This window comes from Coturnix japonica, chromosome 4, assembly GCF_054131305.1.
Source record: "Coturnix japonica strain WE chromosome 4, WE-NBRP24, whole genome shotgun sequence".
Lineage (NCBI taxonomy): Eukaryota > Metazoa > Chordata > Aves > Galliformes > Phasianidae > Coturnix > Coturnix japonica.
In genome coordinates this window covers 40,385,061-40,405,867 of record NC_140666.1, presented here as the reverse complement: position 1 = coordinate 40,405,867, position 20,807 = coordinate 40,385,061, and the positions used below count along the sequence as shown (strand labels likewise).

At 33.3% G+C, this 20,807-nt stretch overlaps 1 protein-coding gene across 8 annotated transcripts in view; it reads right to left on the bottom strand.

Annotated features, from left to right (window-relative positions):
• Positions 1–20,807, bottom strand: part of CCSER1 (coiled-coil serine rich protein 1) — a 562,640-nt gene that overhangs the window by 231,073 nt on the left and 310,760 nt on the right. For all 8 annotated transcript variants that reach the window (XM_085545025.1, XM_015861337.3, XM_085545028.1 and 5 more), the window contains one exon: positions 20,294–20,377. In XM_085545025.1, the coding sequence (XP_085401151.1) occupies positions 20,294–20,377 (84 nt within the window). The remainder of the gene's footprint in view (positions 1–20,293; positions 20,378–20,807) is intronic.

Sequence of the window (20,807 nt, the reverse complement as noted above, 5' to 3'; positions counted from 1 at the left end):
AGTACTGCCTCAGAATATTAATTTATTATTAATAATCGCACTTAGTTTTGCAAAGGCAAAAAAAAAAAAAAATAGGCAAATGGAAATCGAGCGTAGAATTAGCAAAGGAAAAAGTAGTTTTGAGAGACTAAAATTAATTAATAAAATAAGTATCTGGAAATACCAGGAGCCATCTAAGAAAGTAAATAAGCAGATACAGTTGCTTAATAACTAACTGAACATGCCCTCAGAAAATCATAGAATCATTTAGGTAGGTAAAGACTTCTAATATCAAGATCAACTGTTAACCTAGCACTACCAAGTCTATTACTGAACCATTTTCCCATTCACCATGCCAATATATCTTTGAATCACCTCCAGACACAACTCAACTATTTCCCTCGGCTGCCTGTTCCAGTGTTCCACAATGCTTTCAGTGAAGAATTTTTTCCTAATACCTTACCTAATCTGCCCTGGCACAAATTGAGGCCTTTTTTTCTTGGGCCATGTTTTTCAGCTCCATAGTGAGGTATGAACACCAAGTACAGTTACTGCAAAGTGATCACCTACAAGAATTTGGATTACACACAGGAAAAAGAGTCTACACAAAATTCTATTATCCATTTTCAAACTTAATGTATAACACTGTACTTAAATTGAATAGGTAGGTAGAAACAGTAGCTGCTTTGAACTGAAAATCTTGAATATGAAATGATGCATTTTCTCAGACACCTAGAAACAGCTGAAAACTAGATTCCTAAATTTCACTAGTTTAATTAAGGAACCCCCAGGTATAGATGAGATAGCAGCCATATCGACTAAAATGTTATTAAGAAGCAAAAATATTTAATAGGATAAATCAATTACAGGTACAGACTATATAAAAATAAGTATTTCATGTAATGCACATGAAAGAATCAAAAAGATCAGATTTTTAGTTCCTTCTGAAAATTTGCGACAGCTACACTATTTTGACCTTTTACAGTATACCATATTGCTTTAAATAAAAATTCAAGATATTTTGCTAAATTGTTCTACTCTGTCAAATTCTATTTAACTAAACTACATTCTACAAAATAAATTTAATATATCCAAATAACTAAGAAAAAGTTTGCAAATCACTAGGCTCCGTGTGCACTGACCTTCGCTCTTCCTTTGAATTTGCAGTATGGTTCATTTTAGTCAAGCTGTTGAAACATTTGTGCTATAATGCATTAAATTAAAGCAACCAGCTGTGATGTTTAATTTAAGCTAAAAGTTTATGATCTACAAATACATAATACCTTAGGGAATAACTGATATTTCATGTTACTAAATGCATTTAGAAAATATGTAACAAAATAGTTACAGACTTCCCCACATTTTACTTGATGCATATTTATTCATATAAACTTTGGGTCTTTAAAGAGCTCAAACATTCAGACAAAATGTATGTTACAGAGGATAAAAGAGCCAGTTCTACCCTTTAATGAATACATATATCTGAAGCCTTGTGGTCTAATATGTTGTTAGATTACTCCTATATTTTATCCTTCATTATGTGCAGTGGAGTTTCTCCATTTGTGAGAAAGCCAGAATTAGAATAAGTCATTAGGTTTTTTGTCATTATGCAGCATTTTTAGAAGATGTTTTGTCCAAACAAATATGATACATAGAGTTGAATAACAATGAGAAGAAAAACAAGCAAACACACAAAAAAACCTTCCTTTACAACTATCAATCTTATAAGAAATTTCTCTCCAACAATGGTTAAACCATTTTACTGGTTTTGACAGGGGCAATGTGTAATAATAAAATAATAATAGAAAGAAATAACAGCTTATAAATTATTAAGAAATGTTGGAATGTCCCGAGAGATTAATAAAGAAGAGAAAAAAAAAAACCTACAATATGGGTTATGTATCAGATTCAACAAGAATGAGAACTAATGTAACTAAGTTGAAATTTCAGGTTACAGTTCTAGAAAGAAACTACCTGTAAAAAGCCAGAGTACTGATATTGAAACAAATGAAAAGCTCTCCAACTTTAACAACCAGAAACTCCTACAAATTTCAAATACATAAATTAAAAATAGAATCCCTTCTTTTATTTCTCTAACTTCATCTCCACCCTCCTTTGCTATTATATTTCAGTCCTTTCTGCTTGCTGTTGGCAATTTAATCAACAGTTCATGGATTTGTGAAAGCCATTCTGTTTGAAAGCTGACTACTATTATTTTTGTGATTAAAAACAGTAAAAATTTAGTGAAGGATGAAAGCAAGTACAGAATCTGTTGCCTTTAACTGCATTTTCTCTGATACCCTTCCATGTAATGAAAAGATTTATATTGATATTTAAAAACAGGAGATGACCTGATAAAACAAATTTATGATTTTTATGAACAAATAACAAAAAAATCAGAAGCACTAAATCTCAGCCTAAGATTGTTTTCAGCATACTAAACAACTGCTTAAAGTATCTTTGATGTGAAACCCTTGTGCTGAGTACTTGGCTTGATCTCCAATTAAAAATAAAAACAAAAAAAAAAAAATTTACATGTGAAATTCATATAAACACTTGAATAAAGTTTGATGTGAACCATATATTTACGTAAACATATCTGCGTAATTTCAAGCACACAGTATAATTTCACAGTAAGTAATAGGAATTGTGAAAAAGTAAAGTACTATGTGAATGCAAGATGTTTGCTATAACTTCTACAATATTTGCAACTGATTACAGTATTTTATTCATCCAGACTTTAGTTAAAACCCAGAAGAAGGAAACTGAAAATAATAAATAAAAAAACAAAACAAAACAAACAAACAAAAAAAAAACCTGTAACAAACCATAAAATGTAGATCTATGATAATTAAACTTAAACAAAAAATACTTGACAGAATTCCTTCTTTGCCTGCCAAAGTCAGAATTTTATGTTACTCTGGCAACAGCGAATTAGATCATGTTCCTGCAAAAATCCAGTCAAAAAAATCACTACAATAATTTACCACAAAAATTGTCCTTAAAACTATTTTTTTCCAGTGCTACAAATACGTTCCTTCTATTTGAATTAGAAGAAAATAGCCACTGAAAGAATTTAAGTCCTATGAACAGTCTGTGCTGTCTGCTGTTTTCAGACTTATTTCTTGCAACAGAGTGGTTTCTTTCAACACCCAGGAAAGCATTATGCAAAGAATAAACTTAAAATCATTCTATTTCTTTCTGAAATCCCACTTGTAGTCTAAGGACTTGGAAACATGGAAAATAAAAGACCTTCAAGGCAAAGAGTTCAGTTATTTTTCCAAGTCGCAACTAACCTAAATATTTCCTCATCTACATGCTGCTTTAGTTTGGAACAGAGGGAAGATTTAGGTTGGATATCAGGGGATATTACTTTACAGAGAGTAGTGAGGTGCTCGAACAGGCTGTCCAGAGAGGCTGTGGATGCCCCATCCCTGGAGGTGTTCAAGGCCAGGTTGGATGGGGCCCTGGGCAGCCAGGTCTAGTATTAAATTTAGTTTTGGTGGCTCTGCCTGTGGCAGGGAGGTTGGAGCATGATGATCCTTGACATTCGTCTAACCCAAGCCATTCTATGGTTCTATGAAAGCAAATTCTTACTGAAGCCGACAGACCCACACATTGTGCTTCATGACCTTTGCTATGACTGGACTGACCCTGATTTTAAAGAAAAAGCCAACTGGTACAGCTCATACCATCATGAGAGAAGTAGGCCATCCCTGCTAGCAGAATGGGCACTTTTGCAGACTATGCTTATACAAACCTAAATCAACAATGGTTATTTTAACATTATGTATGGTTTGTTGCTGTAAGTTTAAGTCAGCTGCATTTGGGAAGATCCACCTTTCAGAGTTATCCTTGAGAGATTTATGAACATGCACAGTGAAACAACAGCTCTGCTGCAAGCACCACTGTGCTCAAAGAGCAAACTCTGCTGGCATAAGAGCTTTTGAACAGCAGTACTTGGAACTCTATTAAATACTCTATTACATAAAATTGAGTTTAATGAATTTATAGAGAAAACAAACTGTAAGAGCACAACAAAGTTTCAAAGCAACGTACTCTCTGTACGTTGTATAACAAAATACCTCTCAAAGGATATAAAGAAAATCAGCTTGAATTTCACACAACTAATTCACAGAAGTATAGGAGCAGATCTGTGCAATGCAGGAAGACAAAGGTAGTCTTCTGTGTTTGTTATTTTTTAGATCCACACTAATGATCCCTCAACTTCTTTGGCTTGGTCAAAAATGCGTCCAGTAATCTACAAATGCGAGTACATTTTAACAATGCTTTTTAATAATGAAATGTTCCATTCAAAGACTGCAGAATACACTGTTTTCCACTTTAATCAAGAAGAAGAAATGGGTTTGTGATCTTAAAGCAAACATTTGTGAAATTAACTTAAGAACAAGACTATTATGTTTTACTCCTTAATTTAAACAGTGGAACAGCATGAGGATAGTTGTCTGCTTAGTAACTATTGGCTAAATTGAAAACTTCCCTTAATGGGAAGACAATTTTAAATCTTACCAACTCATTTTGAAGTAATTTGCTACCACTGTACACATTTAAAATCAATTATCATTAAAAAATTCCCACATTCTGCCAGTTGAAAAATCATAAATTTCCTGCTTATGATAGTAGTTAATGTCAGTTATTACACTCCACACAGACAGCTTTTTCAACCTTTCCATAAAATATAGTCGTTCATTCAGTTTTATCCACGATGTTTCATTTCAGTGAATTGCTTTTTGAAACAAGAGCTTCAAAGGACAGTATTGAGAAAGCATTATCTAGAGATAATGCTTCTGTAACCATACTTCTAGTTTGTGAGCAGGTAGTTAACAATCCAGTATAGCATCAAAAATTAATAATTTTTAAAAATCCTATAACAACCCAGAATTCATTTAAGATTTTAGCTATTATATATTATAGCCATTATGTATTTAGCACGTATGAAGCAAATTCCAACACAAAACTACACTCTTTGGCTACTCGTTCACCCCTGATGTAAAAAAAAACACAATTTCATTGGATTTCTCATCTCTCTTTGTAAAAGAACACCACCTGTTTCTAGTGTTTCAGATGCAGAGGCAACTTGCGCTAAAAACTCCTGCCATAAAGCTGGAAAACTTGATTTCTTCCAAGATACTATATTTTCAGCATAGTCAAACTCACATTGTTCAAGTATTTTCAAAGTAACAAGTTTTGAGAAAAATGAAATACTGAGAAAACCCACCATTGAGTAAAAGGCATACAACACATGGGAAATAAGAGACGTTTCAATCTTCTTCAATCTGAGAGAAATAATTCTCAAGTACACAAACCCAGCAACACAATTGCAATGTGAAAAATAACAATTTCTTAGCAATAGGGCAGTCCGAAGACTGAAACTACTTTGATTTTATAAAGGTTAATATGAATTTGTATAATAGTACTCCAAATAAACCTCATAATTGTTTCAGTGTTTCTAAAGCACACGAGAAAAGAAAACAACTGTGTTGTGAAGCTTCTTCCAGAACACAAAGTCTTCCTAAGACTATCAGTAAGGGACAACATGTGAAAGAATATCTGTCTCTTTCAGTGGTACATACAGCATTTAGTAATGAACAGAAAAACCGTGTCCAAAGACACAAGTGATTGCACTTTCTGCATAAATGAAGATTTGTTTCAGAAATATTCAGCTAAATCCTTGAAAATATTCCAGAGCACAACTTCTCATTTCAGAGCTTTGAATAATGCATTAAGAGATAGATTCCCAACACAGCTCTTTAGTTGCCTCCAAATTCAGTAAAAGATGCACAAATGGAATAACCCAAGCCACCTGATGCCTAATTTCCAACAGATTTTAATGCATAAATGCTTATTACAGGTTTGAGGATCTCAGTGAATTCTCTAAAATTGTGGTTTATTGCAGAATGATTAGGGTAGGAAGGGACATCTAGAGGACATCTGGTCTAAACTTCTGCTCATGCAGGACTAAGAAGAGCCTGTCTCTGTCTTCTTTGCATCTATCCAGCAGGTATTTATATACACTGATGAGAACTATCCTAGGCCTCCTCGAGGCTGAACAGTTCCAGCTCACTCAAACCCTCTTCAATGGATAGGCGCTGCAATATCTTGACCATGTTGGTGACACCCCAGTGGAATTTTTTTCAATATGTCCATGTCTTAAAGACTTAATTCACTTTGCAACTCAAAGACCGAAGACAGATGTTTATACTTGGATGTCCCATCCCCTCATAGAAGCATTCCCAATCAGAATTAAAAAATTCTCAGTTATTCAAGCTCTTTGTTTATTTTTATTATTTCAGCTTAACATTCTAAAATACACATATTCCCAAATTTATGCTGATTAGCAACTTATTCTACACTCAGCATCACTTTTGGAATTAAGCATTATAGCACAAAAATCAGATTTTGGCTCTGAAATTTTGAGAGACATAAACATTATAAAGATACGGAAGATTTATTTAATTCATGTATACTGAGGAAATGTGCAATGAGTAACAACACTGATAGAAATAAAAGGCAGAGCTATTTGAAGGCAATGGAGTTTAAATGAGAGTAGAGTTCAATCATCATCACGAAATAGCAGCATAAACCTTTTTGACAGAAAATTTGTCCTCTTTGTTTCTGTAATTACATGTGACAAAGCTTCCTTAATCAAACATCGAAATTTTGTCATCAATTTCTAGAACTAACTGGAATCTGCTTGCTTGAAATTGCAGAACTACAGAGATTTTTAATACGATGAATAATTCAGAGATAATAAAAAAGAATTGCATAAATTCCTTGCTAGTTCATTAACAAAATTTTATGTTATCACCCTGCACTTAAGGTCTCATTCTCTCTTTAGATCTACACCAATGAAATTACAATAGCATAAATGCCAGGATAATATGACTAGTGAGATATTTATAAACTGAACAGATGCTGCAAGGAAGGATTTCTTCTAGCAGTCATTTACAGTCACTGAGAAACAGCAAAACATGGATTTCAGTAACCTTGTTAGGGAACAAGGAAACTTCAAAATGTCAACAGAGCACTTGATAGCCTTTATTTCTCCATTATCTTAGGAATATTTTAGTGCTTACTAGAATCATACACCATGAATCAAAGTTAAGCAAACAATAAATTCCAGATCACCTTAAAAAGTAACTATAACCACATATGTGAATATATATCTGAACTTCTAAGTAACATTTGACTACACCCAATGCACATTATAGCTCCAAGAGATCATTATCTTTTCACCTTTTAACAAAAAACATAGAATCTTCACATTTAAGTGTAAGGAGAAGTCTATTTCCATTTAATTCCATGACATGTATGCAAGCCATTTAGGCTACAGAACAAGTCACTAAAAACTCAACCAGTCTAGAAATGTGTTTGTATTGACATTTGAGTTCAGACAGGTTTCAGAAATTAAAACTGGCAATTAAATGAACACTGACAATGAAGTTAAAATGTCCAGTTTGTTTCATAACAGTCAACAGTCTTTCCATGTATGAGCTCAAGTCCTTCCAGATCACAGTGAATGAAAATGTTCTTTGGAGGAACATGCTAAACGCTTCAACTCCTAAAGAAGGTCTAATCCAGAGGATGAGACTTTGGAGTAAAGGAAAAATGCATAAGGTGTGTACTGAATCATCAGAACCAGCTGTCACAAACTTCAGATCCATTCTTACTAAGGCTGACAAATCTGTACTAGATAGTACCCAAGATATAACCAACATAAACAACGAATCAAGCTACAAATCACTCTTCTAGTATACACTGACTAGAATCTTGCCCATAATAACAAATCTTGGTATCTTAATATCATTTTTTCTTTTGTCAGTTTTATTTAAAAAAAAAAAAAAAAAAACGTTTGAAAGGAGAAAGAAAAAAAATAGTGATTTGAAGTTATCTCCGAAATTTTCAAAGAGCTTTAAACAAATAATAGTGTATTTCCTTGACTTTGATTATGAATTTAACCCAATTTCTGTCCTGAAACAAGATAAGCTTGAATCTATGAATCTATGTAATTTCCTCTTTGAGACCTTCAGGATAATTTTAACATAAAGTTAACAGTGTGTTAATTTAGTCGTAAAAGTGAAATCAAAAGTGCTTCAAACCTTTAGAACAGAATTGCTGACCTGGAGGTACTCTCATGAATTTTCATCTGCACAGCTTCAGAAACTGGACATGTTCTAAAAGCTCATTTAATAAAAGAATTGCCAGTTGTGTAGCACGTAGCCTTACAGAAGAGCCTCAGTACACAATCAGATATCTCTAGTCCTATTTGAGTGCAAATAAGCTCTTTCAAAAACCCTAGCAACAACAACAAAAATAATTTGTTCTAAGTATAATTTAATACATAAAGAGTAGTATTGTATTATTTAAAATCTAAGTATCCAGACAATAGGGAAATAAATCTTTTCACTTTCACTTCTAGAAGTCATGTGTGGAAAAGTATCAAACCCTTATAGGACTGCACACAAAAAAGCCTAGGACTGCTGAGCTTTCAGTCCTGATGATGAAGGTGTTCACAGTAGTTTAATTTGAATTCATAATTATTTCTAAAGGTACTTTGAAATAATAGCCAGAATGACATGCTATGTTCAACTATACATTAAAAAGAAGAAGAAGATGAAGAAGAAGAAGAAAAATGAATTGAAAAGCTTGTGTTAGATAAAATGTAGAGGCTTCTCAGATGATTTTGTTTTGTTTTGTTTGATTTGGAACACTGTCTTCAAATGCTGAAAGAGTAACGTACTATTTTAAAGCTCGCTGACAACATGTTGCACATCTCTCCTTACTAAGCTAGGTTTACAACTCTCTAAGTACTCGTTACAATATATTCTGTATATAGCCCTGTTTATTAACTATAAAACTGCACCTCTTAGTGTTTTAACCATTTCTATCCTGAGAGAAAATAGACAGCTTTCTTCTCTTGACAGCAAAATTGTAGTCTACAAAATTCATAAATATAATTTCACAGCTTTGACAGGGTGAGACTCCTCTGGCTGTTTATAGAAAATGAGAGACAAAAAAAGAGATTAAACTCCTTTAACCTTTCATTCTTGTTCATCTCTTGCAGTGCTTGGGTGTATATAATATACACATATAACATTGCATCATCAGAAGAGTCTGCAAAAATGAGTGTCCAATTAATCTTCTCAAAAACTAATCTCTCACTGTATTTAGGCTTTTACAAACTCCTCTGTCAAAACATATTCTGAGTGAACAAAATCTTTCTTTCAGGACAACTTAAACATACCTTTAATCCGACACAAGTGTCTAAAATTCATTCAAAGTCATTTCCCATCTAAGTTTCCCAAATGCTTAAATGTATTTTAATACATTTCTGATTCCTCTAGGTGACAAAAATATTAAAGGATTCACAGCAGTTGCAGTAAAAAGGATAGTAATAATCACCTTCAACAGATGACTTTATGAATAGAAATTTGCCCTAGAATTCAAGAGCGATTGTGTTGTGTTTTTTTTGTTTTGTTTTGTTTTGTTTTTTAAATGCTTCCCTAAGGGGCATCTATCATTGTGGCTGATATTGTGATTGCCCCCTCATAGCCGCTATTGTGTTCTTCAGCTACCACAAACAAAAAAAGATCAAGAATAACTAAATCTTCAAAATATATATTTTTTTTCATCATTTATACACCATGCACTGTTGCTTGGTTTGGTTTTTCAAATTTCTGCTCATATGCAGGGAAGGTTTTGCATGCATGATGACATGTCCCATTATTAACCTTCTGATTTTTTTGCTTGTCCTTTTGCTTATTTGTTAAAAAAGTCATACCATTAATCAAAAAAAGACATGCATCTTAGGTAACACTGACCTTTGTTGCACTCTTGTATTTCTAATGCAGTATATAAATCTTCCTTGAATCAAAATGCACAATCTGATCTAACAAATGACAAAGTAAGCTGCCAACAATCTCTACATGTCAGGTAATACACGAATATATCTGTCCATCAAAAGCACATTATTAACGATATGAAGCACTCTATTATTCTACAAAATGGATACATGGATACTTACACTCTTCCCCTCTAGGCATTCCATGACAGGACTAGCTGTAAATCAGGACAGCTCATCAACACATCAAGAAGCTACACTTATGTCTGCCAGCTAAAGACCTAGCACTTATTGACAGATAAATCACAATGAGAAGAAATGAGAGCTTTCCTTCTTCTTATCATTTTCATACTTAAGTTTTGTAGAGAAATGGGTAAAGTCAGCTCTAATTTCAGTTTCAATTATCTACAGATTTCCATTAAACACTTTAAAGGGTTTTGCTTGGCATGTGGAGGATATTTCTTAACAGTGATGTGAAAAGAAGTAGGAAGTTACAAGGAGAAAAGATGCACAGATGAATGAGCATCATTACAGTAAGTATGCAGTAAATAAAATTTGTTCTTTGACAACAAGATACATTTTTAGTTCTCAAATGGAATTTGTCTGCTTGTTTTTAACAGACTTCTTATTTCAGCTAAAAGAAAGTATGCGGGCATTAATAAAACCTAAGACACTTGCTACAAAGTGAAAATGTTTGCAGCATATTTGATGATACTTCCCTACCCTATGTGAGGCATAGACGACAGCCACTCTGAGGCTAGCACAATTGAATGAGAAAAATACTGAATCATTACTTGAAGTCCTCCATTGGAATGAGTGACTATGAGGCTCTAGCACTAAGACACAAATGGGATGCTGTCAACTTCTTTTTTATATCACATTTCAGTTTAAGGCATCCAAAATGGACAATCAAATCCAACGCTATGCACAGCTAACAACAAAAATTATAAATGTTAGTTTTTTGGAACTGCAAAGAATTGTGCATAAGACCGTCAATGCAACTCTATCATAATAAATACATATGAAAATCCAAAGCAGTCAACATCTCACAAGAAAAGGGAGGATGCGCATTTCCATATATTTCAGCATAAAAAGTGATGAGCTGGGAAAAGATGCCTCCTTCATCATTTTCAACTGCATTAACTAGTTGTAAATTTAAACTCCCTTTCCATATCTTCTGAGGAGCAGAATGCTATTTATAATACAATGCAGGAATTATTAGACTTTATGAAGTGAAAACGGCTATGGAACACTAAGGACATGTCAATATCTCAGTCTTAGAGATGTTTGAATGCAGATTAAGTTTGGAGAATTTCAACATGTGGCTAGAAAAGTCCCTGAACAACCAAGTCAACCCAAGTTTCTTCTGAATTCAACTACCCACAATTTTAAGTTTCTTGCTTGAAGTCTCTAATATGGTAGACTTTTCCTCTCGCTAAATGTAAAAAAATTAGCCAATACTAGTTTGCATGCTAAGCAACATTTTAGTTTATCAGACCACAAACTTACTACACAGATCCCCCCAAGCACAAAGAGCAAACAAAGAACTGAATCAATACAAAAAGGGCTACTAAAATAAATAAAAGTTAATTTCTAGTTGCTAATATGTAGGGAATACACACACACACACACACCAAAAAAAAAAAAAAAAAAAAAAAGAACAAATGGAAGAAAAGAAAGACACAATGACTCAAGGAGAGTCTCTGAAGCAGTACAAGTTGCATATAAGCATAGTAGCAACATGACAAATACACAGATAAGAATTTTGAGGACATTTGTCAGTAGTAAAGTATATAATTTGCAATTGTTTTATAGTGATACGCAACACCTGAACATAAATACATATATATATATATATTAATTTATTTTTTTAAAAAACACAACTATTCATTGTGAAAATGCTACTGGATCCTTAGTGGCCTCACATAATAGTTCCTTCTAATCAAACATTAACATATTAGGAAAAAATGTCGGATAGGCCACACATTTTTTATTTGCATATACCTATTGGACTACTTTTGAAATACAATTGTCAGTATCTGCTTACTGATACAGAACATTAGCCACTGCATAACACAGCATTCCAGTAACTAGTAGGGTGGCAGGTGACAAAACAGAAGATGACTCTGACTTAAAAAATGTCAAGAGTCTGCTGGAATGCAAGAGCTAGTAAGTTACCTTGAGTTTCTCAGTATTATGTTCTACAACTGGTCTTACCAGGCAATTGTTGGTATATAGAAATCTATTTTTTAATCTTTGGATAGAGACTGACATTTATCTGAATACAATAAGTGCACAAACAGTGCAAGGGAAAGAGAAAAAAATATCTGAAACTTAAAATGCTGAGATTTCAACTCATCACCCCGTCAGAATTGCACTGTAAGCTTATATCAATAGCTCGTGAGTTTATATCAATAGGTAGGCAATGAAGTCACTGCTAGACTTTGGTCTGTTTCCTCTTCTCTTGCTGCATTTTGTGTGATCCTCATCAGACCATTCTCTCTGTTTCACCAAACTCGATATGAGAGACCTCACAAGTTACATTTTATAACTCATGAACAATGAAAATAAAATAACAAGAATTATCAAAAATGGAAAAAAAGCCCAAGCGGAACTGAGATAAAAACACCTTAAAATCCTCTGTTCTGTAGATGTTTCACTACTGATTCCAGGCATTTTTGAAGGCATAACCTTGACAATACCACTTATAACAGTTCCTTCCTTTCTGTGCAGATACATAATATAATGTGCATAAACATCCAGGTACTCGATTCCATACAAGTTGTGCACATTTTGCACTCTCCATCATCATCTTACTGATTAGGACTGCTTGCAGCTTGTTTCTCTTTGGTTTTGTGATTTTGCAGGAAAAAACAAATAAGCAAACAAACAAACAAACAAAAAACAAACAAATAGGTTTTGGTAATAAAAACACACATGAAAAAAAAAAAGCCCTGTGGTTGGTTATTACTTAAATGTTGCTGGTTAAGCAGAATGGTCCATGTTTTAAGATTCAGAAAATAGACAGTAACAGAGAAGTTACTAACTCCAATCTGACAAATAAAGATCACATAACACTGGAGACGATATCTCAATAACCTATTGTAGGATAGAAAGAAATAAACTGATGAACCATATCATCCTAGGGATACTGATCCAAAAGGAGATAAAAGCAAATATATTTGCCCCTTAGGAACTGAATTCCATTTCCATAAATTAGACAAGATGTAAGAAAATAAATTCCACAGAATGCCAGAAACTGATCTAAGCTGACTTATTCACACTGACTAGTAAGGAAGAAGGACTTGCATAGCAAGTTGTATAAGCTGAGTATGTCTGTTTGCACTGATATTAGAAGGTTAACCTAGTGACAATTTAAAAAAATCCTCAGACCTCTTTAAACAGCCCTTCCTTAGAATCTATCATCCTGCTCTCACAAGTAATCTGATTAATATGTAGTTTGGCTGAACAACAATGAGCTCTCCTGCTGCTTTAGATCATCCTTTAATTGCTTCACTTTTTATTTTTCCGGCCTATTAACCTGAACTCCTCCACAAGCTCACCAAACATGCTGAAACAAGTTCACAAAAAGACATCGTTTTTACTCTTCACCATCATGATTAGATACACTTGTTCTTTCTGAAATTGTAATACAGCACCCTATTGCCCACCTAGCATTGTTTGGTGAAACACTTATCTGCAAGCAGCAGCACAAATATCACACTAAGAAAGCCTGGTTTTATAAAGCCCTATGCTGATAATAAGTATGCTGATAATAAGTAAATTCTGATAAATAATATAGCCTGCAAACTCTATTATTCTTCTGTTAAATCATGAGAGCTCCCTTCGAGAAAAACAATATCATCTGTAAGTCAAATTGAGAAATGTAAGATAAATGTCTTGCATTATTGCCAGAAAACTCAACAAAATTTTAAGTACATTTCAAATATATTGAATAATTCATAAACAATTGCTCTGAGTAAAAAAAAAAAAAAAAAAAAAAAAGGAAAAAGAAACAAATATTTTCACCCAACATCCTGAGCTGAACAAAGCACCAGTTTATTGCTTTTGATTTTACTTACTAGCCCTACCGAGCAACCTAATAAGGTATTCAAAATGTAATACCTTAGAATAACAAAGTATTAACTTGTAACTTATCTTCTCCTTGAAATTTTAGTATGTAGCTAAAAGTCAGTAATTGTTCTTTAATTTGTTACTTTGATGTTGACCGTATATTACCTTCTTTTCTTTTAAAACTAAGTATAGAGAAATATAACATTTCATCCAGTTTCATGATCAAAAGAGCTAAAACTCAAAAGAAGATTATTGAGCAATATACTTTTGAATGAATTTACCAAAGAAAGTACAAATTCACAAGCCAACTTTTTGCTTTGAGACCAGTCAGGTTTGTGTGTACAGTCTTGAAACATGCTTCCTTCCTGAAAGGTGACTGTTTTCATAGACCACTAACACACACACACACACACAAAACAAAAAACAAAAAAAAAAAAAAACAAAAAAAAAAAACAAAAAAAAACAAAAAAACAAAAAAAACCCCACCAGCTTAAACATGCTTTAATAAGCAGATAATTTATGAAATCTTTCCAGAGAATACACCCCCCACTTATTGTATTGGCACTGTGGTGAAATCCCTTGAAATTCAAAGGCATTACAGGTGAACGTTTCCACCTTTCTACTTTCCACAGGAGAGGTTTCCACCTTCGGAAGTGTGATGTCATAAAACAAAAAGTATTTTCACAGTGAGAAAATAGTTAGTCTTTGAAACAAAGGTTAAATGAAACCTCTTAACTTTCCCTCATCTGAAATAACGTAAAAAAACATCCTTTTCTTTCTGTTAAAACTGAAAGAAGAGTGATGGGAAAACAGAAAACTTGTTATTTTTCTCCATGAAAGTCCTGATTATCGACAAAATGTCTCATTTAGGGACATAGAAAGATCTCAAATCTTAAAATGCTGGAATATATCAGGAATAAAAAAATTATTTCATGAATTCTACAAAAACTGTAGACAAAAATAGTACAGTTCCCTTACAGGACTTCACTAGAAAGTAAACAAAAATGAAATTTTTGCTATTAAAGCACCAAGGACTCTTCATTTCTGATATCTGCTATGCCAATATGCATGTTTATACATTTCTGTAAATCATGCTTAGTGCAGCAAGGAAGTCCATGTGAAGTATTACCTATAAATTGTAGAAGACAATTTATAATTGAAAGAGCAGCAAAACATTTTTCTTAGGTCTCCAGTGAATTTGCACAGACAGCAACCCTTACATCTTCAAAAGCAAAAATATTTCCTCAAACACAAAATTAATTATTGGAAGGAACAGCAGTACTGGTTGATTCATTAAGCATTGTTGTGTAGCACTGAAGATAAAGTGTTTATTAATCTGAAACTCATCCACATCAGATGACTGCAGTAAAAAATGTGTCACACAGAAGCCTTTAGCAACATACTGAAACTGTTAACATACGAATTAAACTGCTGATCTTAAGAAGCAAAACAAGCTTTCCAGCATATGTGTATTTGTTTGTTTGGGTTTTTTTTGTTTTGTTTTTTAAGCAACATTACCTCTCTCATCATTCTTTTGTAAATATATATAACTCAATATTATGTCAACACATGATACCAAGATAACGTTATGTCTTATGGTCACATTCATGTAAACTAAGCTAAGTAATGTTTTGAGAGAATGTATCAGGAAAAATATTTTCAGCAAATTTCCACATTTAGCAACTCAGGAAACAAAGCATTAGTTATTCTGTAGAGGGAACCAAGAAGTAGAATGAATAGTAGAGACAGCACAGATGTGTGACACCACACAATGTTCGTCATCTGTCTTTCACATAGATTACAAAAATAAAACAAACAAACAAACAACAACAAAAAAAAAACAACACAAAAGAAGTCAAGATAATTAAGAACTACACAGAAATCTCACTTGCAGTTCTGCTGCCTTTTTCTTGTCCTTCATTCCTAGCATTTATAACAAATGTAGATTTTCCTTTACCTGTTACCCATTCAGCTCTGGTACAAACCAAGTCCTGCAACAGCACAGCTCCTTTGGTGAGGGCCACCCCCATTTGGTTCCTCAGCTGAGGTACAGCTGCTCAGTTCCACAGAGCTCAAAGACCACTGGACTGTGACACAAGCCATGGCGTAGGACAAAAACTACATAGGAATTATAACCTAATATTCACCATTCATTTAAAGTGAAATTTGAATTAGTAAAGATCTAAAGTCATAAAGTCAAAAAGTATGTAACAGTTTCCTTTCAGGTCACGCAATACACAACAGTGATCAAGTACAACACAGAAAGTTTTCCTTTCTACTATGCTTCCAAGAAGCTGCTATTTCCATTTGTGCTAAAATAATCTGTAGCTACGTGTTTTGATTTATCTTGATATTTTCCTTAGAGTTAAAAGCTGATTAATGTAAATTGGTTAAAAAAATAAAGTGGAAAAGCAGAACTAAGACCTATGTTTTGTCCCACACATACCAAAAGCTGAAGTTTTCAGAGATTTCAGAGTCAAGTCAGATCATATTTGCCTCCTTTTACTTAAAGGTCTGTTAGTAAAATGCTATATGTCTCAAAATCATCATTCTATGAATGACACTTGTGCTGAAGACTGGCACATGAGGTGAACTATTACTGCAGGAAAGTAAGCTTCAGCACTTTGTCTTAGGGAGACTTGTGAAATTTCTGTATTTTGGATTTGCTCTTTTTTGCAATGTCATTTTTATGAAATACTGGGAAAGCAGCATTTCAGCCAGACTAGGAGGACACTATTCTACACTGATGACATAATCATTGATCTATGCCAAGCACCACAATATGACAACGGTTTGTGATAAGGACTCAAACTAATATGCAGAATCATCTTCTCAAGTGCCAAAGAATATTAAAGATGCTATCTCACTGCAGCTTCTCATCAAGGGATTGACATAGATGAGGAACCAGAGGCTAATCCCCATTGTGTGCCATAGGATATTGCCACTTTTGCACTTTGTGTCTGTCTTGTGGAACTGATTCACTGAGTAATTACTGCAGAGATAAGCCTTTTCTGGAACATACACAATTAATTCTCCTGTAAAAAAGTAGGAAAGAAACCTGACACTTTAATAATGTTTAAATATACCTAATCCATTCCTTTTCTGCTCCTAATATTTCCTAAATATGTCAAAGAAAAAAGATTCAGAAGTACTTACAACTGTCTGCTCTTATGTAAATTATCCATGAGTGTGTAATAGCCCATCATAAAATAGCCAACAGAAATAATACTATAAATCCACAGAACATAGAGCAAGCAGGTAATCAGTGTAAAGATGAATCTAGAATGTTACTTTTTTTTTTTTTTTAAAATTTTTCTTCATAAGCATAAGGGCAATTCTTCCCAATTAAGAAATTAGTCCTTAAAATTTTGAGAACTATATTTTATAGTTTTGAAAATAGGTCGGCCTAAAATTTTCTTTTTGCTAACAATTCCATAAACTGTATTCATCATGAATTCATTAATTCATTTTTCCAAATCTCACTCTTGGCCTGTCAAAACAACCTGTGATTCCAGGACTATCAATCCACTTATATTAGCACAAGCATATTTTGAGGTGATTTTTACATTTAAGAGTAGTGCCTTTCATATACTGTTCATAAACAGGATTCAAGTGCATCTTCTGCTATCTGTTACACTTCAAATCTTGATAACTCAAAATAATGATCCTTCATAACTACAGACAACTGGCTTATTGCCCATTTGAAATCAGAAAATCAGACCAAATTAAAGAACCAAGCTTGCCAGCAATCCACACTCCAGAAATAGATTACACATAATTAAAAGAAAAACAAACAAACCAAACAACCACACATATAAACAAAAAGCCCACACAAAGTATTTTAACGTAAGTTTTGAAGATAGAAAAATTTGCAAAAATAAAAGAAAAAAAAAATGCCAGTTATTTTTTGATAAGCTGATTCTGAATATCTATAATTAAAACATTAACTTCTATAGCTTATGATAGAGCTCAGTTAGCTAGCACTAGCTAGTCTAGGCAGCTCATAAAAGGAAAGAACTCAAGTTTTTGTTTTTTACATTTGATAAAGAAGCAACAACAACAACAAATTGAAAGAGGCAACACTGCAGCAGAAAAATACCCTCCAAGAGCTGAGATATCAGGGGCATTTATCACCTGGCTTAACTTTGCCTCCAGATCTACTCAGAATTCAGCCAAGCTGCCTCAGTACATTTTTTATTTCAATGGGACAACATGCATGACTCAAGTTACACAAGGACATTGATGTTGAAAGGATAATGATGTTAACACTCATTTTTCAGTGTTAATGCTTCTGTATCAATGACAGCAGTAGAATAAATGTTACTGTAGGCAGCACTCAGTTATTTTTGCCCAATACCATGAAAATATTTTCTACTTAGGGTAGTTCTAAGTGCTCAAATCACACTGGGAAAAAAAAAAAAAAAAAAAAAAAAAAAAAAAGATTGATTTTAAAAATATATATAAACATAGATGAGTAGAGCTGAGTAGCTGATACTTGATCACTTGCTGTGTCCAATGAAAAAAGAAACTTAGATTTCATTTTAGTGAATCATCATGCTTTATTTAGCTCAATAGTAGTAAATGAGATATACATACTCCTTTCAAAATTAAATTTTTAAATGACTGACTGTGATCTCAAAACTTTCATCTCTATTCTCCCTCTCTCACTCTGTTTTGTTTTATATGCAATCCTAAAATATCAAAACTGAAGTCAGTTAATCATGGATTAAACACATGATATTCACTTTTAATCATGGAAATTCTTATTTCGTGACCATACAAAGATGTAGTTTTCTGCCTATTATGTGATAGAAGAACTAAAGTCCCTATGGGTCTTTTTCATGCAACTGACTTATACACAAATGAACTTTGACAACAACTATCAGCAGATGAGCTACAGCTCACTGTATCAATACAGGATAATTTTACACTGACAAAGCTGTCAGCTAGTTAATAACATATGTTTCGAGAAAGGCTGATATAAAATTAATGCTCTGAGACTGTGCAGAAGCTTGATGTTCCCAGTGTCCCATTTTGTCATTTAATTTTAGATAATAATTACATAATACATCATTTTTTAATGTAGCCAAATACGAAACAAAGAATATTGATGACCTGTATTTACTTTGCAGATGTTAATATTACAAAGGAATCTTTCATCCCTGTGCAGCACTACATTTCTCCATGTAACGTCAGACTTAGTTGTTTCCGCAGATAGAAAAACACAATTAATTTTCCTTAATATATATGAAAGATGAAGTGTAACTTTGCCATGGTCACAGGGCTAGTTCTTCTAATTACTCATCTAAGCCTGACATTGTCTATTCAGTTTTGCAGACTATCTTTCTGGTTACAGATGGACCTGAATTCATTCTGCCCAAGTTTTGCGCTAGACACCAGGTGTGAGACAGAAAGGTACAAGAACCCCAGAGCTAGATTAGAAAATTTAGATCTGATTACAGAAATAACATCACCTACTGTGGGGTGCTTATACAAAATCCTTGGTGCACATTTGCAAGTTCCTTGGTAGCAACATACATGTTGAACATCTTGAATATGTTAACCATATATGCTTTTTCTTTGGAGTAAGTTCCCTAATTCTGAGAGATGAAGAGGAAAATCCCCCCATCCTATAATTAACAATAATGAAGACATATGTTCTAATCATATTCCATAAAAAAACCCAGATTTTTAAAATTAATTTAGCTCAGTCTTAAAAGCACAATAAAATACATTTATATAAAATAAAATACATTTATATACATTTAGTATTTCTAATTGCTATATTGCTTATTTTACCTCAGCTGCTTGAGAGTATTCTCTTTTATTAAAGTGGTAGTACTCAAGCATTGCTAGCTCATGCAAGGAAAGATTCAGCATGGGAACATTTACTAATTCTTTTAAATTAAAGTCCACACCTATCTAAGAGGGAAAAAAATACTTCATTTTTTATTGGACAGTCCTGTAGACATGAAAAACACTTCATGGGACAAGTATTTACAATTCACCAGGAAATGTACATGGCTTCTCAAGATTTCTAGCACATGCATGAAGTAATGTGCTACTTCTTTGCCACTGATTAACGCCTCTTTGATACTGTAAGACAACTGTCAACACAATCTTCTGGAGGAAATTTCTACTATCAGTGCCTCCTGATAGTAGCCAGTTCAGAGGCTGAAGTGTCTTTGGAAGTGCACAGTCAGTGTTCTCTGGTTAATGTGGCCTCAGGCTAGTGATTCTGCAGGGGAAGTGAAACTATATTTCTTGAGTTTTGGTAGCAGTGAATGACATTATCAGGCAAACAAAGTTTTTTGTTTGTTTGTTTGTTTTTTGTTTTGTTTCTGTTTTGTTTTTTCTAAAGTAGTTTCTCTTGCTTACCAGTTCCTCACGAAGCTGGGCTATGAGTTCATCTCTCTCCTTCAGCTGCAGTTTCAGCACTGAGCATTCATCTTTTATTCCATCCTACAAAAATATCAAAATAGATGTTAAAACAGGTTTCATGCTTTTACTTTGGTCTTGACTTGAAAAGTCTGTTTCACGTGGTGTGAGATTATTACATTAATGAAACTCAATTTTCCTTTGTCATGTGTTGTAGTTTTAATGACACATTCTAAAGCTGCAGCATAAACAAATTAATTCATCCAAAGATACTACACAGAAATGTCAAAAGCTCCCTGCAAAGAAGTCCATTTCATTATTTTCTGAGGTTTCTAAGCATTTTTGTTTTGTTTGTTTTTAACTGAAGTTCCTAACAGGTCATTTTTTTCCAGTTAAGGTATGCCTACAAAATGTTATCTTTTTTCACATAAAAAAGAACATTTGAGATATATCAATTTAGAATCATTATTGTAGAGAACTGGATCTTGATAGTATTAAAAAAAAAAAAACAAAC